At 34.3% G+C, this 26,385-nt stretch overlaps 1 protein-coding gene across 2 annotated transcripts in view; it reads right to left on the reverse strand.

The window, feature by feature from the left end:
* Nucleotides 1-2,876: 2,876 nt before the first annotated feature.
* The window catches only part of LOC122042857 (diacylglycerol kinase 5-like), a 50,237-nt gene continuing 26,728 nt past the window's right edge, over nucleotides 2,877-26,385 (reverse strand). For both annotated transcript variants that reach the window (XM_042603202.1, XM_042603203.1), the window contains exons 5-13: nucleotides 24,066-24,151; nucleotides 14,017-14,140; nucleotides 12,611-12,659; nucleotides 11,514-11,596; nucleotides 9,993-10,060; nucleotides 4,364-4,438; nucleotides 3,761-3,848; nucleotides 3,557-3,673; nucleotides 2,877-3,297 (exon numbers count right to left, since the gene is read on the reverse strand). In XM_042603202.1, coding sequence (XP_042459136.1) covers nucleotides 2,971-3,297; nucleotides 3,557-3,673; nucleotides 3,761-3,848; nucleotides 4,364-4,438; nucleotides 9,993-10,060; nucleotides 11,514-11,596; nucleotides 12,611-12,659; nucleotides 14,017-14,140; nucleotides 24,066-24,151 — 1,017 coding nt within the window. In that variant the 3' untranslated portion in view covers nucleotides 2,877-2,970. The remainder of the gene's footprint in view (nucleotides 3,298-3,556; nucleotides 3,674-3,760; nucleotides 3,849-4,363; nucleotides 4,439-9,992; nucleotides 10,061-11,513; nucleotides 11,597-12,610; nucleotides 12,660-14,016; nucleotides 14,141-24,065; nucleotides 24,152-26,385) is intronic.

The following is a 26,385-nucleotide window of genomic DNA, read 5'->3' on the forward strand; positions in this document are numbered from 1 at the left end:
ATCATTTTTGCCCCCATAGTTGATGTCTTTTTAAAATGTCCTTTGAAACTTCAAAATCATCATCTTACCTTCCTATAATTTTTGAACTACTATTAATATATCTCAATTCATTAATCTCTATTATTTCCAATGTAAATTCATAAAATCAAGATTTCTAATATTTTTAGAGACAAAAACCTAATAGGATCCCAACAGATTGTCAACGACTAGAGGGGATAAATAGTCTCACCTACAAATATAAATTTTTTATTTCTCTTACACATGCAATAGTGTTATATTAGTTTGCAACCAAAATAATAATAAATCAAAAATGATAACACTCTATTTTTACTTTGTTCAAATCACAAATCCTACTTTATGATTTATCTATTTGCGAGTTAATTACTCTCAAAATCCACTATAGAAACTCCCTCAAAAAGGTGAAAAAAAACTCAGATAAGATATACATTTATGACATAATATACTAATGAGAACAAAGAGCATTAACCTTCCCTGAGCTCTTGATATATTTTTAGTCTTATTTTCTCAAGAAAGTCTAGTGGCTAGCAGATGCTGTCAATTTAAGATCTAGGTTTTGAATTTTTGACATACACTTAGTCTAGTGGCTAGCATATAACAATGTCAATCGATTGAAATTCAGTTCACTACTCGATTAAAATCCTCAAGTTAGTCATTGCAAGCCAACAATCAAATGTTTAGTTGAATGGACCAATCGTTTAATCGACTTGATCCATTCGATTGACTCAAGTCCAAATTCAATCAATTTAAACCTAGGAAAGAGCATTTTGTTTCTAGACAAAGAATCGTTATTCGACTCGACACTCTAGTCAACTCAATTTGTTCGAAGACCTCAGCTTCATTGGACTTGGCCCTTGTAAACCTAGAAGTGTAAGCCCTATATTGTACATGTAATCTCTTACAAATCACTATCTTATAGGCCTTCAACCTCTACATCTCTAGCTTTGTCTTCACTTGCTCAAAGCCACTATGATCTAGGTCTTCACTTGTTGAAAAACGTCATCTCTAGATCCTCATCAATTGCCTAGAGGTCTCACCTCTAAGTCTTCACTTGCTCAAAGACTCCAAGTCTTCATTAGTTCCATGCTACTTGCCCTAAAACCCACCTTACTAAAAAAAAATTCAGTTCCTCTAGTATCTCATACCATCCTTCGCAATTCACCTCTGAGTTCACCCCATGTTGGACCTCTAAGCCATCAAGGCAAACAAATAGGACTTACTTCCTCGAGTCACTCCATGTGTAAGTTGCAAAGTGCCTGCAAACTTGATGCATGCATATTAATAACACAGGAAACTAAACTTAAATCCTTTATTAAATACATCCAAACATACTCAAGGTAACATAATCAAACTCAGTTACTTATACGCATTGTTACACTAATAATCTTTCCAAACCAGTTAGAAGCATCGTTGCACTAACAATTATAACTTATGTTAAAGTCAAAAACTAAAAAAACTAATAATTTCTCAAATTTTGACTGCAAACTAATTCAGAACTCACCGTGCAACCATTTTACAGTGTAAATGTAATTTTGATAACCTACTCAGACCAATCTTGCAAACCCGTAGTGATATTTTTGGCATAAACATCCAAGTGAAAGACTATAACTAAGCGTCAAACACAAATGGAAAAGGGTAATGATCTTTTATTCTTCTAATAATTCTTCTCTATCACTTGCTTTCATCAAGAAAAATAAACCATGTTGGTTAAATCTGTGTAAAATGCTTCCTCCAAAGTATTGTAATAGTGACTTTTACAATTGCTTCTGGGCTTTTTTGTCATATGCGATCGGAAATTTTGTTGATTGTATGCTCGAGAATTAAGATCAAAATAAGGATACAACTAGTCAAAATTTTGCAAAGTATTTCGATGGAGAGTGGAGACACATAAATCAGTAATGTCACCCATCAATCTTACTGCCTTGCAATATTCTTCTCTACTTCCATCAAATAAAAGTCAAGAAGACTAAAGAAAGCCTTATTGCATTGCTATATTATTACCTTTGTAAAACAGAAGACACAAAAGATGGCTGTGGCCAAGAGCATGCTAATGGTGGAGGCAGGCAAGGAAGAACTAAGCAGATTTTGGCATTGGAACTATGTGCTGAGGTTGATTCATGGCAGGCAAAGAACAATGGAAACAGTCTTGAATCATTTGCTTGCATCAAACTGATGCTTTCTTCAGCCGAGAAGTGGAAGAAGGGAGGCATTGGTTACATTAAGCAAGCCAAGCAAATTGAACAGTCCTTGAGCAAAGTCATGTTCTGGATTTATGTAGTCCCAAGTAAAGCTTATACCCAATGACAAGGCTTCCTTTGCCAATTCTGTTTTGTTTGCAGCAGGATTCAGTTATGTCAGAAATCTTACAGGTGTCTGGCTTTCTCTGTGTAAACACGAGTGAGGATGATACTGGGATCCTGTTCACCCGTGGATTGCTGCTATTCCATTAACAAAAGTAAGTGGTAACGACAGCATCATATATTGTATTCTCTAAACACATTCTATTAGAGAAGATTTTTAGACTGCAATCAAGAGTTCTTCACAAACCTGTACCATTTCTTATGCAGAAATCAAATCAGTCATTACAAAGGTGTGCAATCTGACATGACTGGAACGACAGCATCTAGGACTCTCGAGTTTCCCCTGCCTTTTTTTTCCCCTTTTGTAGTTAAATCTTTCCCTCCATGCAGAGTGTCCCTTCCTACATCTTTTTGTATCTTTCTCTCATCCTTTTTTACATTTTTCCTCAAGAAAACTCTTTTTTTTTTTCTATCGACTTTCCTAAGAAGGAAATTATGATAAAGCATACCAAAGGGACTCAGGTAGTATATATACTTCCAAGCATCTACAAAGATAGCTTATTATAACATGTCAATAATAATGAATACAAGTTCGAACAATTACAAATTGCAATTTTAAACCAGTAGTTACAGAAGCAGGTAGAGATAGAACTTAGCTCAGATGAGCGATGTCAATCTCCTCAGAAATCTTGAATGTTGCTGCTGCACCAAACTTGCTCCTCCCTCCTTCCCATTCATCCTCGGAATCCTCACTATCCTCGTCCCCGTTGTGGCTCCATTTTGATGGCGTTGAGGGGTCACTGATACTCCTTGAAATGCAGTTTTTAGTAGTAAGCATATCAACCTGACCTAAATGAGATATCTCCACCACAACCGCATCATCATCCACAGGCAAAGGCTGCTTCCATGGTTCTCCATCAATTCGCATAAATGTATGATCTGTTGCACCCTTGTGGAATTCGAAACGAATTCTACGTGCCTGAATGAGAAAGTGTAAATAGCAATGTTCCATAAATATGATTTATGTATAAATTTGGCCAAGTTAATCTAGAAGATAGAGGTTTAGCAATGGTAATATGAACACACGATGATGTAGTAAGATGCTAGCAAAGAAATGTAAATAGCAACTTCTAAACATGGTCAAGCATGCATCCTGAAATAAGGAGCTGTTCAAATAAATCTCGAGTTGAAAGAAGCATTATTGGGCGGGAAAAGGGATACTCTTTGGTGTCATTTACCTGTGCAAGACGAGTCCCATGCCCCTTGGGAGCAAGCAAAACAAGCCCATGCCATGCATCTCGGAAACCCACAACCTCAAGCAAGCCATCATCAACAAATGGCCGAGTAAGATCCCTCTGAGAACATCATAACTGAAATTTAAGTGTTGCAATGATAGAACAATCATTAATAGTGGGGAAATAGATACTCAATGATCATCTTACATATCGTGCTTTCTTCTGATTAGGAGTCCCCCATGGATTAAGTCCTCCAGAAAAACTGGGTAAGTTGAGACAAACAATGGATCTAATGCTGAAAGTAAAAGAACAATTTAGTACATGGACATAAGACATTGATATCACTAACATGGAGTCTAATCAAAAAGGCCAAAAAGAAAAAAATAAAAGTTGCAGGTACATAAGTGCACTTCAGACATCTATTAAATTGTGATTTATAATCTACCTGTGAAAACCCAGCAGAAATCCCTTCCGGAAAAAGCTCAGGAAAAAAATGACATAATAAATAGCTCTTTTAAACTAAAGATTTTTTTTTCGCTTTTCAAATCCCATAGAGAAAAAAAAAACATAATTTTGATAAGCTCCATCATTTAAAAAAAACAGAATAATTTACCACTAAAATGTATAAAATACAGATTTGATTAAGCAAAAATTCATTCATAGCACATTCTCTAGGCAATAAACCAGAGACAATAGTAGTAAAGCATAGGAAAAAAAACCACCTTACAGTGAGGAAAATACAGCTTCAAAGAGGATGAAATCAATCAGCAATCCAAAATTCATTTGCAGATAATTAAACCATTTCTATACCTGCTAGGAATATGAAGATCTACCCACTGGCCTGGTGTTTTCATGATCTTGACGTTTGCAAGCTGTGCTATATTCCTGCATTTCAAGTATTATGGAAATATAAAAAGGATCAACTTTAAGAATCATTATCTGTCCAATATTATGATGGTTGTTTTGTAAGTTTTATAGTCTACCAACAAAAAGATGCTTTTTTATAATAACATTGGCAATCTGAACACTCCAAATATCTCTGATTGCAGTTCCATGTTATGGCTATGATCAAATGAATTTCTAATCCGAAGAATGAAAAATAAGCTGCACTTTTGATATGGTTACATAGATTATACGGTATAATAAAGTTTCTAGGTGTCCCTCTACAATTGCCTATGGTTCTCCATTTTCACTCATTTAGTGTTTAATTGAAGCCTGAAAGGGAGTCTTGGGGCAACGGTAAAGTTACTACCGTGTAACTTGGAGGTCATGAGTTCGAGTCTCAGAAACAACCTCTTGCAAAGTAGAGTGAGGTTGCATACAATAGACCCTTTCCCGGGACCTGCATTGGCGAGAGCTTCATGCACTGGGCTTCCTTTTTTTAGTGTCTAATTGAACCTACACCTATTGGTTAACGACTGTATATCTCTATTACCTACTTTTTTTTGTTTGTAACTGCACACTATACTTTCATAGAGCTTGTTGGATTACTACAGATCTGACTTGGTGTTGATTGATTCAATATTTGGAAAGGTATGCTTCAGTTCAAGATTTTTGTGCCCTAACACATCATTCAATCGATATCAAAATGCAGTGACATCTTTCTGGCATGGTTGTTGGTACACTGGTCTCATCTTGAAATGTAGTTTTTTGAAGTTATATGACTGCAGCACCGAAAAGCTAGTGACTATAAAAGACCTTACCTTGTATTGTGCCCTCTTGGGGCTTTCCTATTGTCAGCCGATAAACCTGAGGATCTCTTGAAGATATATGTTGTAGCCTCACAAATGACAAAGCTGCCTTCTCAGCCTTATCATTATGGAGATGAAAGAGCAGTTGCCACTTCACTGTTGGTTCACAAAACTCTATGCTTATTACCCACTGATTTGAACTTCCTTTGCTCCCAACAAGCTTAGGAAAACATTCTCCATCATAAGCTTAACACAAAAATCCATGAAGTCAGGAAGGAATTGCAAATTTGAATCCTTGCCATCTCCTTGGTTTTTTATTCCTTTGTCTGAAGGAAAAAATTCTCACCTGTTTCATTGTGGTTTAGCTCAGATAGGGTGGAACCTTCTCTCCTACTATGGTTTGTCTTGGAATCTTAACTTCTCAAGGTCGAAAGCCTGCCAAAATTTAACTCACGGACTTTTAATACATGTGTACAAGCATGGCTCAATACCTTATGAATGACCAAAACAGAGGTGTTTACTTTTTGTTACTTAGCGGACAATAATCAGAGTAACAGATGTTCTCCATCAATGGCTTTCCTTTTGTTACTTTTTTGGACTTGTAGGGTCAAACACAGGCTAGTGGATTTTCATGATAAGTTCATCAAACTGCATGAGCTATTATCTCATTGTTAATCCAAGTTGTCTCATGGGTTAAGTGTCTTATCTTGTCGATGATTTTCCAGGTTTATTTTGATGACGTATGTCTTTGGACTTTAGTGACTTAGCTTTTAATAAATTGGGTGAACCTTGTTGATCCTTACTTTATGAAAAAAATGACATAACTAGATACTTATACTTCAAGGAAGAGTTTCTTGTTTGTAAAATTTAAAATATACTAAATTTTTCTGGCAGTAATGTCAGAACCATTTTTTCAAGGAAGTAACCTATTTAATCCTAGTTCTACTTTATTTAACATTCTGTTTCTAGTTTACTCTCAAATAAAAAATGAAATTATTCTTAACTGGGCTCTCATAGAGTTCATAAAAAAACACAATAGAAGTGATTGTAAGACATGCCTCCATCCATTATTAATATCATCGCCAACCTGTATTAGTCCTTATTATTTGAAGTCTAACTCCAAGAATTTTATTACTCCATAGAGGTCTCTAACAACATCTAATAGCAGTAATGATCTCATTCCCAATTGGTTGGAATCAATCAAAATCATTATTGCTATTACTTTCTTTATAAAAGACTGCATCCCTAGTAATATTTAAATTTCTTATTTTATTTTTTTATTTACATTATTGCAACGGTAAAGTTGTTGTCATGTGACCAAAAGGTCACGGGTTCGAATCCTGGAAACAACCTCTTGCAAAAAGCAGGGTAAGGCTGCATACAATGGATCCTTCCCCGGGACCTCGCATGGCGGGAGTTTCGTGCACCGGACTGCCCTTTTTTTATATATTATCTTTTTATTTACAAGAATTCTCTTGGATATCACTCTACTTCTCACAGTTTCAATTGTCACTCTACTTCTTACCGTTTCAGTTTCACAGTTGAAACCGTAAGAAGTAGAGTGAGATCCAAGTCAATCCTTATATGGATTAGCCAAGTAGGACAGGATTGGCAGTAGCCAATCCAATCTTTGCTAATTTCTAGGATACATGTACTAGGGTTGCCTACAATGCAACAACTAATACCTGAAATCTTTGCGTCTCATCAAAAATTAATGTATTTGTACAAATTTTAGAAGGAATCAGTTGATTTCTACCAAAATTGACCCATTTTTAGCTCGTTGTTCCTAGTGATTCCAATACAGGAATCTTTCTGGATAAAGAGATCATGGTTTAAAGTGTCATGCCGAGACGGTCGAAACGAGCGAAACACCTCGTTCCGCTCGGTGACCGACACCGGCACAACCCGACACTATACCCACGACAGCTGCGACATGTTGCGCGACCCTGTGGCCACAGCAGAGGGGTCACTCGACCCCACAATAGCAGCGGAGGGGTCACATAACCCTTCTGCTTCCACGAAAGCGTCGCGCAGCCCTGCAGCTGTTCCAGAGGGGTCGCGCGATCATTGTAATTGTGTCGAAGGAGTCACGAGATCCCCGCGGCCATGACTAAGGGGTTGTGCAATCCCGCAGCAACACCGAAGTCATACGAGCTTACGAGTGGTGTTAGATTTCAGATTTTTTTAATTAAACTTAGGTTAATTATTTTAATCAACTCCTAGGTACGATGGAGATAATCTAAAAGGCTTTATTAAACTCTAATAAAATTATCTAATTAATTTTATATTTCACTTATTTTAATTTAAAAATTATAATAAAATTTTTATTTATTTATTTATCTATTTTCATATCTTTTCCTTTTTTTAAAGATTATTTTTTATATTGTTTATTTTTTAAATATTTATGTTAAATGTTTTATTTTTTAATTAATATATTTTATATTTAAAAAATATTGAAACTATATCAGCACGACACGATACGGTACCGAAACTGTATCATTCCGATCTAGCACCAAAATCTCGACACGGGTCGAAATTTTAAACAACAACGAGTAGATGACAGGAAATGGAAAGAGAATAATAATAACAATAACAACCAAACTTTATTCCATTAAGTGAGGTAGGCTATATAGATCTTCCTACATCATTGAGTTATATCCCCTACTATATCATCATCTATTTTTAATACATTTTATCTTATTTTATCGTTGCTATATTATCATTTTTTGACCTTTTATTCTCTTTCCATTTGTCACTGCACTCTAAATCCTACAATACCATCATCTATATTTAAATAAATTTTATCCTATTTTATCATTGCTATATTATCATTTTTTGACCTTGTATTCTCTTTCCGTTTGACTACAGCCAAAGCGTTGATAGCCAAACAAAAAGAGAATAAAAGGTCAAAAAATGTCAGAAGGGAGAGAAGAAAGATAACTTGTTGGTGAAAAAGGCACTAATTTAGTGATGGGCTTACGTAAATCACATAAACTTCTTTGGTAGTGGTGAATCATGGTCATGCCCCTTCTCCACCAACATACACTTAACTACTTGATTGATTTGTAAAGTTTCACCAAAGTGGAAATACAGGGATTCAAATTAGACTATTCGCATATAACAAGAGTACTTGAAAAATTGCAAAAAAAAAAAAAAAAAAACCTCTACTTGTACTATACTTCCTCATTTCATCAACGTAATTATTAGTTAATAGGTTTTTATAACCTCCACTTTTGGTTTTAAAATATGTCTTAGTAACCTCCATAACTAATAGCGATCCGGAAACTAAAAACCATGACTTCAACTGTAATTAATTCACTTTGTCTAACCATAGAATCTGACTAGTAACTTTCAACCTAATAAACTCATTCTTTTTGTTTATCTTCCATAAATCTGTTTTAGCATTCTATTGTTCCTATATTAACTTTTTAAACATACTGTTTCCTAATTGCTCAACACTTATTTACTTGAAACTTTTGGTTTCAAAAATTTCTCCAAAGTGGAAATATATGGAATCAAATTTAACTACTGGGTTGTGAAATTGCCCAAAAACAAACCTGTACTTGTACTCCCTTATTTCATCAACATAATTATTAGTTAACAGATTTTTATAACCTCCACATTTTATTTTATTAGCTTAATTCTTCTACAATAGATTTTCTCCCAAGATAAGATTTATATTCCATGTCTTAGAAAACCTTAAATATTTCTCTCAAGGTAAGATTTTTATTCCATGTTTTATTAGCTTAATTCTTCTACATTAGAGGCAGAACGAACCTTAGAGATACTTCACCTCTCTTATTGTCAAGAATAAGGAGCTTCTACAAACATCGTACTTTTTTATTTTCCTTAATATTGAAAATATTAAAGACTAAAATGGACACATGATTTGATGATTCTGAACATTTTGTTGCAAACCCCATTCTGTATCTTCTAGAATCACTATGGTGCAACGATCACTGTTCAAAGACAAAGCCACTTGTGATTTACCTCTCTACAAATGACCATAGGACATGTCATGTGGGGGTGTCCGGGGTCAGCGTATGACCTTTTGCCACCAATAGAATCACTCGGGCGCATTATCAGCTAGTTCCTTTCCTTGCATTTATGAATTAAACAAATCATAGACCAGTTCACGCTAGGTACTTGGGGTTTCAAGTATTAACACTCAATTGATGGTTAACCGCAACATTCAATTCAGGAACCAAAAAGTGCTGGTAATTTAAAATTTACCCGTTAATTGTTGGATGGATTTTTAAATGAGGTACTTCAGAAATTGGAATTTACATTCCCAAGTGTCAACTACTTTTAGTTGTTTTAATTGTAAATTTACACTCCCAAGTGTCAACTACTTGTATTTGTTTTAATTGCAAATAAATTCATCCGAATGACCAAATGTGAATTCCAATTCAAAACCTTTTCTTGTTCCAAACAAAGATCTAAGATTGTTTTGTGAAAGTCTGTTTATAGTGGTCAGTCACAAAGCAAGCTTCATGAAACTAAAAAAAAGGAAAATCCAGAGCACGAAGCTCCCATCCGTACGGGTCCCGAGGAAGAGTCAACCACATTGGGTCTCTATTGTACACAGTCTTATCTTACATTTTGCAAGAGGCTATTTCTACAACTCGAACGCGTGACCTCAGGTCACATGGCAGCAACTTTACCGTTGTGCCAAGGCTCCCCTTCATTCATAAAACTAAATGATTTTTTTTTTTCAAAACTAAGTAACCAATTGAACCAGGCATTACCTTGATGAAGGATGACAAAGAGAAGCAAGAAACCATCCTTGTTTAAGCCCAATTTTTGCGTACGCACTCTGTCAAAAAAAATTCACTCATTTAGTAGCCAATAAATAAAAGATCTTAGTCAATATTACAACTAATAAATAATATTAAAGTCAAAGAAATCATTGATTTTGTACTGATTAATAATTTCCAAAAATTTGGTTAGTCATGTTTTTATTTATATAATCATCATGCTCTTAATCAATATTATGTTTGTCTATTTGTGAGAATTTAATTAGTTTAAGTAATAAGATGTTCATGCTCCAGCTTGAAGGAATGCCAAGAGGTATTAAAGTTATAAGATTATTATGTAGATAGTTTAGCCCTAGATTACGTGTTAGATTTAAGATTTTGTCATGACTCTTATAGAGCCATGTAATGTGTCTGATGAAGCAATATGATATTTCATTTCCCTAAAATTTATTGTACTATTAGAGCTTAAATTCAAGAATCTAAATAATATGTATAAATTCATCATAACATGAATATTAAAAATTATAATATAATAATTAATAAAAAAATTAAATAAAATGTAGGTAATAAAATAATTCTGTTTATATGTTTACACGATTAGATAAAGATTTACTAAATAATGAAATACCAGTGATAGAATTATGGTGTACACTAGAGTTATTATATAAATAGTATTTTCTAATAGGAAAGTGTTAATAATTTTTTTTTAAAAAAAGATATTTATAATAAAATAATTATATTTGTACTAAAACAAGAAATTATTATCAAGATGTTTTATATAGTATATTGAATGCCACTTTTTATAGTATGGTAATTTATTTAGAGTATATAATAAAAAATAGCATTCTACTTAAGAAAATGTTTAATAAAGACTATCATCATTATAAAAATATTGACTATCACTTTTGATTTGTAAGCACATCATTTGGTTTATACTGATTGTACAGAAATTAATAAATTTTTATAATGAAATTGTAGTACAATGGTGTTGTATCTTCTACATATCACCTAGTACTAAATAATATTTTGTAGACAAAGCACATCAAGTTATGTCTAAGAAGATAAAGTATAAAACATTAAAGGAAAAAAATGGGAAAAACACACTGTCCTTTAGGCTGCACAGCTGAAAGTGATCAACTACTGGTGTGTCAATAGAAATTGGTGTGTGTGTGCGCACGTGCGCGTGTGTGTAACAACAACAACCAAACCTTATCCCACTAGGTGTGTGTGTGTGTCTATATATATATATATACTCACAGTAAGATCAATGTAATATATCCATTATCTAGATATTATGCCAGAACTACAAACACAGAAGTTAATTTGCAATTATTGCCATGCAGTCTTAATTGGTGAAGTTTGTGGATGGGCCTGGATAAAAATCTATGTTTACCTTTCGAAACATTGATGCTACTGCTAATGAAAATAAAAGTTCACTTGATATCTGAACTTCTACAAAATAGCATGAAGGTTGAGAGAGAAGACAGATTGTTACTGTAACATAGTCAAAACCTGATTAGTTAATTGGTTCTTGAATCTTTCTGGATGCTTCTTCCTCTCAGAATGAAATGCATATGACACATGGGCATCCATTCCTATAAAAAAAACTATGTCATGTTGTGTCTCATACAATATGTTTTCAAAAATGAAACAATACACCCTTTACTAGAAAAGCAAGAAATATAAGATAGCGCAAGGAAAAAAAAACTATACTGCTCTCTGTTTCCTTCAGGAGATTAAATTCAGTTGTAGGCATGGATTCAAGTTTCAGTATCTGTGGTAACAGGTGATGTGTATCATGAGCTCGATATTTGTCAACACAGGAGAAAATTACTTGCTTTGCCCATGATGCAAAAATTTACAAATCTAGTTTCTTAGTCTCTTAATCGTAACTAATTATCTCTAAATCTCTCTTAGCAATAAGATATTAGGTAATAGGGAGGCTCTAGTAGCAAGGTATTTATAAATAAAATTTTGATAATTTTCAACTTATTTCAATGAAATTTTATTTTAATTGACATGAAACTATTATATTTCTTGTTCGAAGGCAGGTTCAGAGGAATGGATCTGGTCTAAAACAAGAAGGGTGTAACTTGTGGCAACCTGTATCACATGTCAATAAGGGTGGCACTGGTGGTATCATTATGGTTGATATTGCAACAGAAACTAGGAAGACGTTAAGGAATAAAAAACATAATAGTTATAATATGATCAGTTAATTGGTTTATTTTTTTGTCTGGATGCTGCTTCCTCTCAGAATAAATTATATATGAAACTTGGCATGCATCTTAAAAAATGATCTCACGTATGTCCTGTATAATCATTTTGTTTAAAAAGTAAAACAACAGACACTTTAGTAGAAGAAAACCACAGAGATGTAAGTTGCAAAAACAAAGAAAAAAAATACTTTGTGACTTGAGATATTATTTAACTTGTGATCACAGTTTGCATTATTTTTGTTTGTGACCAAAGAACAATATGTTTAGATGGACATTGAAGGGAAAAAACAGACCATCAGAATTATAGTGATAAAATTGCAGAAATCTCTTCCACAACATAAGCTGAGAACACAAAAGTATAGCAGCATTTGAAAAAAAGAAAGTTCTTACCCATGCTAAAGTAGTTCCAAAAGCCACCACGAAAAGTGTGATAACCTTCCTGAGAACAAATACATAGCAAAGTTAAACTATCCAAACCTATATTAATGAGAATTTATCTATAAATATGAAAATGAAAAATCAGAAAAATGTATAATATACTAGTATAAATATACAAGATTTCAAATTTCAGTCATATTAGCCATTGTCTCCTTATTGATACAAACATATTCACCTTGCAAGTTGCACTATTCATTGGTGTAACAAGGTTGCTGCTTAGTATACCTAACCAAGCCAAAGGGCCACATTATCTTGCTCAAACTCAGCCTCACATACTAAGCAACTGTGAAGTTCTTATAAATACTTGGGGTTCATGCTCTCCATCATAAAAATTATGTCCTAATTAGATGCCTAATGGTAGAATAAGAATTATATGGTGTAGATCCTCAATCTTAGTTAGATATAGGTTGAGTTAGAGCCAAATCAAGTTAAACCAAGTTATATATTATAGGTGTACTTGTATACCTATTAAATAATACTTGTTTGATTAGGGATTAATGAATTTCTCATGCCTGCTCAATCCTTCACTGATCTCCACATAGATATTTCTCATTCCATATTGACTAACATTAAAATGAGATTTGATACCATGCAATATTCACCTTCTCATCCACCAAGGAAATCATGGATATCCTTCATTTCCGGTGAACCAGCTTATGGACCATCAATTCTCATGACTACACAAAGGGAACTCCACTCCTACTAAGGTAAAATGGCTCCCTTCCTACTTGACAGGTGCATTGCAACCAGATGTCACTAGAGGGATCTAGCAGGCTAGAAATGGTATGACAGGAATAATAACATTTTCAAAAATACAATAAAGAGAAGATAAGAAGCTTTCATTGACTAATCTATAATCTATTACTGCTGGAACAAGGGGTGAATATCACTCTTGTAAAACTATGCAAATTGTAACAAGGCAAAGTTACAAGTTAGTTCATAGATACAGAGGAATCATAGGTGCAAAAGTAATGGAATATCAAAAAGAGAGATGAAGCAATCAAAGGAGATAAAAAGGAAACGTGAAGAGGTAAAAATTTTATATGGAATCATTTTTGCTGCCTTAATAATCCTTGCATCATCATTTCCATTTTTTAACCATAATAACTGCAGAATCACTAGCAAATCTTTACCTCCTCACCTCCACTTAGTGCCAATTTACATCAAATAACACAACAGATTAGTCGACGTCACAAGGGTCAATATGGCTGACAGACTGGTGAAACCTTATCTCATGCCACATGCAGACATTAGGAAGTACTATTAAATTTAGAAAGCCATCTGATCAGAGTAAAACTGCAAGGTGTATTTTATGCTTAATTGAATATGCATAAATCTGGCATTTAAAATCACCTTACCACATTAAGTGTGTCTGAACTTGATACCCGTTGGAATGCATGTAGAGAGTGTGGCAACTCCAATGGAGGAATTGGATCGAAGGAACCTTCCTTTGGAACTTTCATTCGCATGACAATATGCCAACTGAAGCAGATAAAGAAGCAATAATAATTTTATCATCAAAAAGCATTAAACGTTAAGCCTCCAGTTTCTACAAAAGACCCATGCTACATTATAGCTACGTATTTGTGAATGAATGAAGGAGATGCGAGTGAAACCACAAGTTGAAATGAATGTCTACCATAGTCAATATGGCCTTGGATTATACATTGGTGTTGTGTATTAAAATGTCATAGAAAATATGCAAGAGAACATGGGAATTTCACTGCATCCCAGTCATCATTTGCTAACCACGTGAAAGATATCTAATAGATATCATGAAATGCTGAAAGAACAAGATAGAGAGTGCCTATCAGCATGAAAGTCACTTTTCTCTTACAAAGGAAAGAATCAACTAAAGAAAGTAAATACAAAGATATTATTATATATATAATAATTATATAAATTAATTATTTAATCATTTAATTAAATATTAATTTAAATAAGATATATTTAAAATAGTAAAAAAATATCAAAATATCAATTAAACATTAAAACAGTAAAAAATAAATAAATAAATAAAATAAAATAAAATATAAATTTGATTTATTAGATTTTTTTTAAAAAAATAGAATTTTTAAATAAAATTTAAAACAATAAAAAAATCAGATTAATAATTAATAAAATTTATTAATTTTAACAAAAAAATTAAATATATTTTTATATATTTTAAGATAATTTAATCAGGGTTTATGAAAAACTCTTTTAAGTATCACACTTAAGTTGGGGATTATTTTAATTAATTAAATCTAATTTTAATTTTCTTCGGCGAATAGAAGCCCTCCGGTGGCATCGCGCCTCTGGGGATGCTGTAAGCAGTACCTGAGGCATCCCACGACACCTCTGCCGGTATCAAAGGAGTCCTACGACGCCTCCGGGACGCCTCCAACCTACCTTTTGGCGTGCAACATGCGCGCATGACGCACGCAAAATTATCTTGTCTATGGCTCCGGTTTCACTCCGTTGTCGAAACAGTAAAAATCGTCTGTGCCGCCTGACACAGGATGGTATTTCAATCGCTGGATATAATACTACAAGATGGATTAACTAAATGAGAAAAAATGTTCAATTGGTAGGTATGTTATGGTTTAATAATAAGAAAATTTTGATACTGAATATTGATGATTATATATGTTTAATTATTTTAAGATATTATCTCAATTTGACATATTAATACCTACATAGTCTAGTAAAAATTATCTTTTAATAATTTTCAGAAGTGTAATATTAAGACCCAGGTTTAAAATCACGACCCGTGCCGATATTTCGATTCCAGACTAGAACGATACAGTTTCGGTATCATATCATGTCGATACGGTTTCCATATATATATATATATATATATATAAGTTGTATATTAATTTAGTGTAACTTGACCGTATAAAACTTCTAATAAAAATATGTATTTTATATGCTTAGGAAGTAAGAATCTAAAAGTAGAGAGCTAAGTATGTTAATATTAATGGTTCCAAATCTCAAATCAAATTAATTCTTAGAAAAAAAAAAAAGATTAACTAATAATTATATAAATTAATCCTAATTTATGCATAACAATTATATAAATTATTTATTTATTAATTTAATTATTAATTTATATAATATATATTTATATAATTATAGTTTATAAATATTTTAAATAATATATATTAAATATTATATTGCATTCTAAAATCAAATTTATTTGAAATAATTATATGTTTTTTAATTTATAACAATTAAATTTTTAAAAATTATTTATAAAATTTTACAATTATTTATAAATTTTATAAATTATTTTAAATATTTTTATATAATTTTAATTTATAAAAATAATTTTAAAATTATTTAAAATTATATAATTATATATATTTGTTACTTTATTTTTTATATTTTAAATAAAAATAATCAAATTATATATTATAATTATACTAATTAATAGCTTATTTAATTATTTTTAATTTATATAATATATAATTATAATATATATAATAATTAATTAGAAACTCTATATATAATTTAACAATTTAATAAAATCTAACTTTTTCTCTCATCGTGATTCCGTGTCTTCCCCGCCACTCTCGATTCCGCTTCTCCCCCGCCACTTCTCCCCCTCACCTGTCACCATCACCATCGCTGCCACCACCGCCTCGCTACTGCCTTGCCGTCGCCGTTGCCTCGCCCTAAACCCTAAGCTTTCGTTGCTTCCTTCTGGGTAAGTCTTCACCTGATTCCTTCTTCCTTCTGTTGCGCAACGTGACGCATGCAATGACTGCCAATCCGATGTCGAAACGATAAAAATCATCCGTTTCAGACAGCACGGCTCGAGATTTCATTCCTTGGTTCGAAATTGAATTCCACTCCATCAGAAAGTAAGTTTACTCAAAATAAAGACAATAAGTTTACTCAATTCCAATTAGGTTAACCTTTGGCTATGACAAATCACTTAAATATCCTTGCAAACTAACACTTTCTACGAAATGGCCTCTAACCTAGTCGGGACCAACATCACTAGTTTTCAAACTTAACACACTCAAAACACAAATCAAACCTATTTAAATATGAATCCATCAAGTTTGCACATGGTAAAATGATCAAAATACCCAATGAATTAGAATACCCTTGAAACTAGACCAAATGACCCTCATTCTAGTCAAAATAAGTTTCTTTGCTCTCCTTGTCACATTCCCTAAGAGCCAAGGTAAAAAATTTTAAAGATTGACCAAGATGCTCAAACAAGATTAAAACTACCAAAGCGAGTCTACATAGGGTACCTTTTTGGATCAACTCTTAACTGAATTTATATAACTTGTCGAACAGCTATGAATAGCTTGTACAGAAATAAACAAGTATTTAATGGAATAAACAACTATGAGCATAGAGTAGGCAATCCCTTAAATTTTTTGCAAAGATATCTTTAGGAATAATTAGTTTCATATTCTCTCTTCTATTGTAATTTTGTATATAATACTAGGTATTCTTATTCTATATGAAAAGAATTTTTCCACATCAATTCTTTCCACATAATATCACAGCTTTAGCCTTGATTGCTAATTCTCTCTTTTTTCTTTTTGCTTTTGCATTTTTTCATCATGGCCAATTCTCAAACAATCATTTCCAACAATACTAGCCAATCTATTGTGTCTGATTACTATAGTTCCATCCAAAAAAATTGATGATTTGCAGAATATTCGGACTTCCAATAGACTCAATGGGAAGAACTACTTGAAATGGTCTCAGGTTGTTCATACGTACCTCAAAGGCAAAGGAAAACTTAGTCATATCCTTGGGACATGGCCTACCATTACTGATCCAGTTTTTGAGACATGAGATGAAGAAAACTCTATGATTATGTCTTGGCTATGGGATTCTATGGAACCATCCATTAGTGATACATGTATGTTTCTCTCTACTGCTAATTAAATTTAGGACTGCATTACCTGCACTTACTCAAAAGCCCGTAATGTTGTCCAAGTTTATGAACTCAAAGTCAAAGCGGGTGTTACTAAGCAGCGAGATAAATTAGTCACCGAATATGCCACGGTTTTACAAAATGTGGCACGAACTAGATTACTACCAAGTAATTGAGATGCAATGTGCTACAGATGTTGTTGTTTTGAAGAATTTTATTGAAAATGAGCGTGTATATGATTTTTTAGCCAGCTTAAATCCTAAATTTGATCATGTCGGGATCCAAATCATTGGCAAAGACTGCATACCGTCCATAGCAAAGGTGATCTCTCTACTCCAGGCTGAGGAAAGTCAACGAAGTGTGATGTTTGAGCCCCAACCCATGGCAAGATCAGCTCTTGCTGCCAAAAATGATTTGCAGGAAAAAGATAAATGTGGTGTGACTCCGATTAAAGACAATATTTGGTGCAATTACGGTGAGAAACTGCGCCACACTAAAGAGACATGTTGGAAACTACTTAGTACACCACCAAGTCGAGAATGGGGAAGTTGTGGGGGCCAACATAAACCTCAGGCACACCTAATCGAGCAATCCCATATTAAAGACAACTCAATCCTAGGCATATTCAACCATGTAGAAATTGTTGGGTTCTCTTGATAAACTGGCGCATGCTCTTTGACTCTCTCAGGTATCCCCTCACTCCCTTTTTGTATGAATACCTCAAACAGTTTTTTTGATAACTCATGGATAATAGACTTCGATGCCACAAACCATGATTCTCAATTCTCAAATTTTCCACACTTATAACCCCCAGCCCAGGTTAACATTAAAATTATAGTAGCTAATTGATCTTTAGCTACTATTGCTGGTTTTGGAAATGTTCACCTTACCCCTACCCTTATCCTTAAAAATGTCCTTCGTGTACCAACATTGTCTGCCAACCTTGTTTTCGTTCAAAAATTAACTACTGAACTTCACTATCAAGATATTTTTTCCCTTTCTTATTGTGTTTTCAAGGATCAGGACTCGGGGAGAAGGATTGGACTTGCTAAGGAACATAGTGGTCTTTACTACCTTGAATTCATTAAGAAGAATAATTTGTCTTTGTCCTTTCACGGTTCTTCCAATAAAGACAACATTTGGTTGTATCATAAACGTCTTGGTTATCCCTCTTTTAGAGTTTTAAAGGTCATGTTTTCTTATCTTTTTCAAGGATTGGATGTTTCTAAATTTCAGTATGATGTTTGCAAATTGGCAAAACATTCTCGTGCACCCTTTCCTATTAGCAATAAAAAAAGTTCTACTTCTTTTAATTTAATTCATAATGACAATGGGGTCCCTCTAATATTCCCAACATTTCTGGGGCTCGATGGTTTGTCTCCTTAATTGATGATTGCACTCGAATTACATGGGTGTTTCTCCTCAAACAAAAAACTATTGTCAGCATTATTATTCTGAATTTCTACTCAATGATTTAAAATCAATTTAGAGTGAAAATCAAAAGCTTTAGTTATCACACTAGACATTACTTCTACCAAACCTTGTCCTCTTATTTCCAATCCCAAGGGATTATTCATGATTCATCTTGTGAATAGCAAAGAGGAAAAAACGAAGATTTACTCAACACTACTCGTGTCATTCTTTTCGACAATAATGTCCCTAAATCCTATTGGGGAGAGGCTATCCTTAATGCCACATACATGATAAACAGACTTCCCTTGTCTTAGACAACAAGAATCCTATGCAACTCCTCAAGGTTTTTTATCCTCATTTCCGAACCACAAATGGACTTACTCCAACGATTTTTGGGTGCACTACTGTTATCCATATCCACAGTCCACTTCAAGGTAAACTAGACCCTCATGTCATCAAATGTGTCTTCCTTGAATATTCATCCACTCAAAAGGGGCACAAATGTTGCCACCCTTCATCTCAAAAGTTTTACATATGTTACCTTCTTTGAACATACTCCGTTCTTTTCCAAGTCCTATTCTCGGGGGGAGATTTCAATGACAAAAGATAGCACTTGTGAGACATTTGAACCCATTAAGGCTCTTGATCTTCCTCTTACTCAAGTTCGTACCAAATCACCTTCTATTCCTATTCCATCTAGTGAGTCTCCTCCAAGCGTTTCTTGTGATACTCAAAGTATCCCTCAAGTGTATTTAAGGAGAAAGGCTGCTCCAAAAGCGAAGCAAGTCCAAGTAACCTCCGACCCTGATGCTGGGATCATGGTAAGATCCGACTCACCATTACAACTTACTGAATCATCCATTGACCTAACAAAAGTTTTGACCTTCCCATTACGGTTAGGAAAGGTACTAGAGAATGTATTAAACACCGTCTCTACCCTCCATCCCACTATGTTTCTCTTAAACATCTGTTACCAGCCCACAAAAGATTCATTGTGAATCTAAATACCATGACTATTTCCAATATTTTTGAGGCATTGTCAAAAAAGGAATGGAGAGATGTCATAAGGGAGGAAATGGATGCATTAGAAAAGAATAAGACATGGGAGGTTGTTGAGAAGCCAAAAGGGAAGAACATTATTGATTGTAAGTGGATTTTCGTAACGCCCCAAAATTTAAAAGTCCCCATAAACCACATGCATAAAATTATTAAATATGCTAAATTGATTTAATTAAATGATTTTAATAAATGATGATATTTGAAAATGATTATATAATTAATTGTGTAACTCTGCATGATTTTAAAGTTGAGGATTTTCAAGCGAATATTCAATGCTTGGCCGAGGAAAGAAGATCGGGGACGATTGAGATAAAAATATTTATTTTTTTAGGCTCGAAAATATGTTTAATTAAGGTTGAAACTTTCTAAAATTTATAGATTTTATATATATTTGCAAACAAAGAGTTTTTGAGTTCGAGAAGCCGAATTTTGATAAAATAGAGAACTTTAACTTTTTAGTTACCCATAATTTCGAAATTTATATATATTAAACATAATAACAGATTAAAAATGGGCCTAATTAACTTAAGTTTACATGGGTTAGTGGGCCTAGACTTGCATTAAACATAAAAGACTTAAACTCTAGCCTAGATGACGATATTTTTGGAAAAATAGAAAAGAGAATCTAGGGCTTGGAGGGAGGCAGCAGCCGTGAACCTTGTTGCAGATTTTAGAGGGAAAAATCATGTGTTTTTAGAGGAGAAAGCAAAGTCAAGTCAATCCCCGTTCGTCCTCTTCATCTCATCGTGCCGGTATTCGAATTTCGAGCGTTTTAAACGTAAAGGCACATTCTAAACCCTTCTTTTTGCACCATTCAATCATAGTATGTGTGTTTATTGTGTTTATGCATGAAAATATGTGGAATCACATTTTTGATAAATAAAAATTATGTTTCTTGAAGTTCTCGAGTTTTCTTGAAAGATTCTTGAGTTTTCTTGATTGTTTGATGAAGTTTATGATTGAATGGGACGTTGCTGCCATTAGAGGGGTTAAGGACTGAGAGGAGCCATGGACACTAGGGCTCGGCCAAGGGATGTTTCGATCCAAATGGGTTGCAGCAGCTTGGGGCCAGATTCCTAGGGTCTGAATCATGTCTTAGGATGTAAGTAAAGGTCTAGTTGTGTCTCGGTTTGAGTCGGGGAAAAAGTTATTAAAGTTTTAAGTCAGCAAGAGTCTAAAACAGGCAAGTTTAGATGTGACTAAGTAAAGTTATGTCTCGAGGAAAGGTTAGAAGTCATGGCAAAGTCCCGAGTAACCATAATAAGTGCTTGAAAGGTTATATGAAAAGTTTTAAAAGTTTCAGAGCTATGTGTTAATGGTACGAAATGTACAGATGCATGCTTATTTTATGAAAATGATGAAAAAGGTAATTTCTTTTTAGAAAGGAAAGGAAAGGAAAAATGTTTTTGAGGAAGGTGATTGACTATGACAAAGAGGATGTGTGAGGAATTCGTCAAAAACGCAGGTGGTGAACTTACAAAAAAAAAAGAATTAATACTGCGAGGGAAAAGGCCCCAGAGCCCGATTACGGGAAAAGACCCAGAGGAAGCCCAGTATCGGATTCTCATATATAGCCCAAAGAGATGAGAAGAAGAAGTGGTCGCTGAACTCCGGTGAACTTACAAAATAATTAATGGTAATACCGTGAAGGAAAAGCCCCAGAGGGAGCCCGGTTACTAGAACGGTTACTAGAAAAGGCCCTAAAGGGAGCCCAGTATTGGATTCTCATATATAGCCTAAAAGGATGCGACGAAGAAGTGGTCGCTGAACTCTGGTGAACTTACATAATGATTAATGGGAATACCGCGAGGGAAAAGGCCCCAAAGGGAGCCTGGTTATGGGAAATGGCCCCAAAGAGAGCCCAATATCAGATTCTCATATATAGGTCAAAGGGATGCGATGAAGAAGGGGTCGTTGAACTCCACCACTTGGTACAATGGTTTATATATCGATCAATGAGGATAGAGGAGTCACTTTCAATGATCAAACCTCACCTAAAATATCTAGGATTAATGATAAGAAAAAAGTATATGATGCTTAAAGTATTTTAAATATTTATGTGAATGTAAATGCAAATGATTTAAAAGTTAAATATATTTTTATTAAAAGTATATTTAAATGTGTGTGACTGTATATTTATGTATTTGCTATTAGGGTTTGAATGTGTTGAGTCATAAGACTCACTAGGATTGAATAGTTGCGGATGATGAAAATATAGAGGTAGGAGGCTCTGACTCTTGATTGAACCGGGCATGGCAGTACACTCTAGAGAACCTTGCATTTCCGTAAAACTATGTTAAATGAATTTTTATGAGAGGATTTTTAAATTAAGAGAGTTGAATATTCTTGAAAGTTAAAATGTTGTATTTTTATTTGAAGATTGGGTTTTGAATGGTTTTAGATAGTTTGTTTAGACTTATGTTTGTGTGACAGGCAAATTTGGGTTTAGTACAGTTAAGATTTTATTTCAAAAATGTTAGTAAAATAATTTTTAAATATTGATTTTATAAGTATAGGTTTCAACCATATATATTATAAAAAAATCCAGTATAATTTAAGTAAAGTGAGAGTTAGGGTCGTTTCATTCACACTAAATACAAAGCAGATGACTCTCTTGAGAGATATACAGATAGGTTGGTGGCAAAAGGTTATACTCGTACTTATGAGGTAGATTATCAGGAGACCTTTACTCCAATTGCAAAAATGAATACTGTCAGAGTTATATTATCTTTGGTTGCACACTTCAACTGGTAACTCTTACAGTATGATGTGAAGAATGTATTTCTCCATGAAGATTTAGATGAAATTTATATGAACCTCCCATCAAGATTTGTAGGATACTGGTACCAGAGTAGGTAAATTGAGGAAGACTCTTTGTGGTCTAAAACAATCTTTTAGGGCATGATTAGGAAGATTTGCGAAAGTTAGGAAAAAGTGTGGGTATAACCAAAGCCAAGGGGGTCATACTCTCTTTGTTAAGCACTCGACAGCAGGAAATGACGACTCTCCTAGTCAATGTAGATGATATCATTGTAGCGGGAAATGATGAAAAGAAAAAACATGATCTAAAGCAAAAATTGATAGAGGAGTTTAAAATAAAGGAACTGGACAAACTGAAAAACTTCCTTGGTATTGAGGTAGCATACTTTATGAAAGGAATTTTTATTTCTCAGTAGAAGTATATGACTGATTTGTTAGCTGAAACAAGGAAGATTGGGTGTAAGTCGATTTCTAGTCCAATGGATCCAAATCACAAGATATGAGAAGCTAAGGAAGAACCAACTGTTGACAAAAGAATGTATCAGAGGTTGGTTGGTTGGTAGACTCATATACATTGCTTACACTCGCCCATGCACTTTCATGCATGATCCAAGAGAATATCAACTTTAAAGGGTCATAACTTTTAACTCGAAATTCGGAATCAGACTCTATCAGCACTCACACATGTAAAATTTAAAGATCTACGTTTGTTAATAAGGTTTCCTTTTTTGGCAAACAGCGGGTTTCTCTTTGTTTTCTTCGAGTTCTCTGCTTGTCTTCTCCTAAGACCTCCTTCTCGTTAGCCCATAGAATAATCACTATCATGTCCGGTGTCAAGTTTGCACGTCTTAATTGAACACTTGATCACTTCTATTTAGTAATATTTCCTTTTAGATCATGGGCTAAATTCATGTAAGTATTTTTAAGAAAACAATAGGGAGAGCAAATGCAAGTAACCAACCAGTGTTAAGTAGTGTTGTAGTTGTCAAATGCTATGAGTTAGGTAAAGTTGCGACCTATTGAGCTCACCAGTGCTGAAAGGATTAGTGGATAAGTAGAAACGTGGAAACTTGAACAAGGAGAAACCTTAAATCCATAAAGTTGTGATGTTCTGATTTTAGAAGGGCAGACACGAATAAGTCACATTCCACAAGAAAAAAAAAAGATACTTCTGTCTGTCTGTGGAATTTAGATATCTAGCATGCAGTGTGAGTCTGAGGTTTCAGGTTGAAGTGCACAGGATGAATGATGTCATGGAACATATCAAATAGTGAAATGATGCCCGGATACCTGTCAATTTTCATCTCTTTTGCTTCTTTAACTTGTTGAAGGAAAGACAGAACTGACTGCTGATCTGTAGAAGGATTCTTCTTTCCCTGCAGTACATTAAAAACAAACAATAAACATGACATCAACTGAAACAATATTATATATATATATATATATATAGCGATCTGTTGTGCTGCATGGCAGGCGTCCATGCCTGCCGTGCGCACCTGAGGGGGAGGACCCCACCTGGGCACCTGCCTTGTGGGGCCCTCCCCCTCAGGCACGGACGCCTAATTAGAATCAGTTAAGGGGATCAGCATCTTCATGAAGTATGAGTGAGGAAACAACACACTTAATTCTAAACAAGGCTAGCAATTTATATAAATGCTTGTGCTAGAAATCTATATGTGTACTCCACAACTATATGCTATGTTTATGTATTTTTTTTTTTAAATAAGAAAAATGATATAGTGATCAGTTATGGCACTGCCATGCTATATGCTATTTTTTTTTTAAATAAGAAAAATGATATAGTGATCATCCAATCACAGAGTATGTGTTCATTATTAGTGTAAAAATTAATAAATTTAATAAGCAAGTACAGGAAGAATAGGTTTTAACTGAAACTTATATTTTACCTTGATTATTTACCTATGCATATAAAATTCACTAATTGTAATTCCCTTTGAGACACCTATAAAACTTTGTATTAGAGCCAACCTAGCTACCACCTTATAGAGCCTGTAACTTCACCCTTTTCTAGCATTTGGCATTCAACATGTTACATGACACCCAACCAAGAGCCTTTATCTCCTCCAACCATGAGCTAGCCCATGCATGGTCTCTTGCTACTCTCAACCTCACATAAGAGCTTGACCATGCCAGTGCCATAACTGATCACAGCTAATAGCGAAGCCATCATCAATCTCACATTTTCCTGAGTGCAGCATGGAGACATCAATGTCCTCTAGTCAAGTCATAGTATCTAATTTTCTTAAAGGACCAAACTATAATTTTCAAAAAGTAATTGATTTATTTGCAATGCAAGATAAGGTTGGCAATAGACCCAATATTATCTGACCCTTCCTTGGGAACATTGGCGGGAGCTTCGTACACCAGACTACTCTTTTGATTGACTTATTTGCAAAATGAGAATTAATAATCTAATCCCACTCCCCCCACTTCGTGCTTTATCATTTGTTTCTTCCCCCTCTCACAATTTAGCCCAGCAACCATTGCCAAAGTCAATCATGTTGTTGTCGCTCATGGTCAGTTGCACACCAAACTCCACCTTCCTCTCAGTCCCCCATCTCCCTTTCTTGCATGTCACGCACCTATCACAACACTCCTGCTAGGCTACGACACCATTAAATGCACTTCGTGTTGTCATCATCGGTCTCCTCATCATTGCTTGCTCGCCAACATCATCTCATGAACTCCCTCCGGCTGATAGTCATCCTCAACACTCGCTGTCCATTTGTGTCTCCGTTGTGGTAACCACAATCACCTTTCCTCTATTGATTGTAGAGGAGTCATGCACTGATAAGTTGTCGCCTCCAACATCAATTAAACCCTGTAGATGTACATTGCCTCCACATGAATCATTTGTTGTTGTTGCTTGATTTGGGAAGCAACATAAAGAAATCTATTCCAGCTCTATATCATCTTCTGCACAATCTCTCCTCCGGCTCCATTAACAATGTTACTACCATTACAAGTTGGGTTTTGCAGATCAGCAACTTGCTCTTCCCCTCCATGCATAAGGCCTCCATGATGTGGTTAATAAGCTTAACCTTCTATTTCACTTAATTTATTGATTTAATTGAAGCTTGCAATGAATCTAACTATTACAAAACCTTAATTTTTTTAGTGGAGAAATGTTGCTTGGGACATCTATTGGCTCATTGTGTCATCTGGATATCTAATTCCTTTTTAGGCGTGAGAACTTGTGACTTGTGCAATAAGTCAAAATTATTATCTTATAATTCTTAATGTTGAAGGGGAGTCTTGGTGCAACGGTAAAGTTATTGTCGTGTGACCTAGAGGTCACGGATTCAGGTCACAGAAACAACCTCTTACAAAATAAGGTAAGACTGCGTACAATTGACCCTTCCCTTGACCCCGCATTAGCAGGAGCTTTGTCCACAAGGTTGCCCTTTATAATTCTTAATGTCGAGCAGGAGCAAGATAAGTGCCCTTGTTGTGATAATGGATTTATGAAGCATAATCATAATTAATAACTATTCTCATTTAGATCTTGCATTCTTAGGAAGAGTATAGTAGTGTTTTGGGGTAGATTAGCGATGATGTAATTACCTTGTGCATGATTAAATTTATAAAA

The sequence above is a fragment of the Zingiber officinale genome, chromosome 2A (genome assembly GCF_018446385.1).
Source record: "Zingiber officinale cultivar Zhangliang chromosome 2A, Zo_v1.1, whole genome shotgun sequence".
Taxonomy (NCBI): domain Eukaryota; kingdom Viridiplantae; phylum Streptophyta; class Magnoliopsida; order Zingiberales; family Zingiberaceae; genus Zingiber; species Zingiber officinale.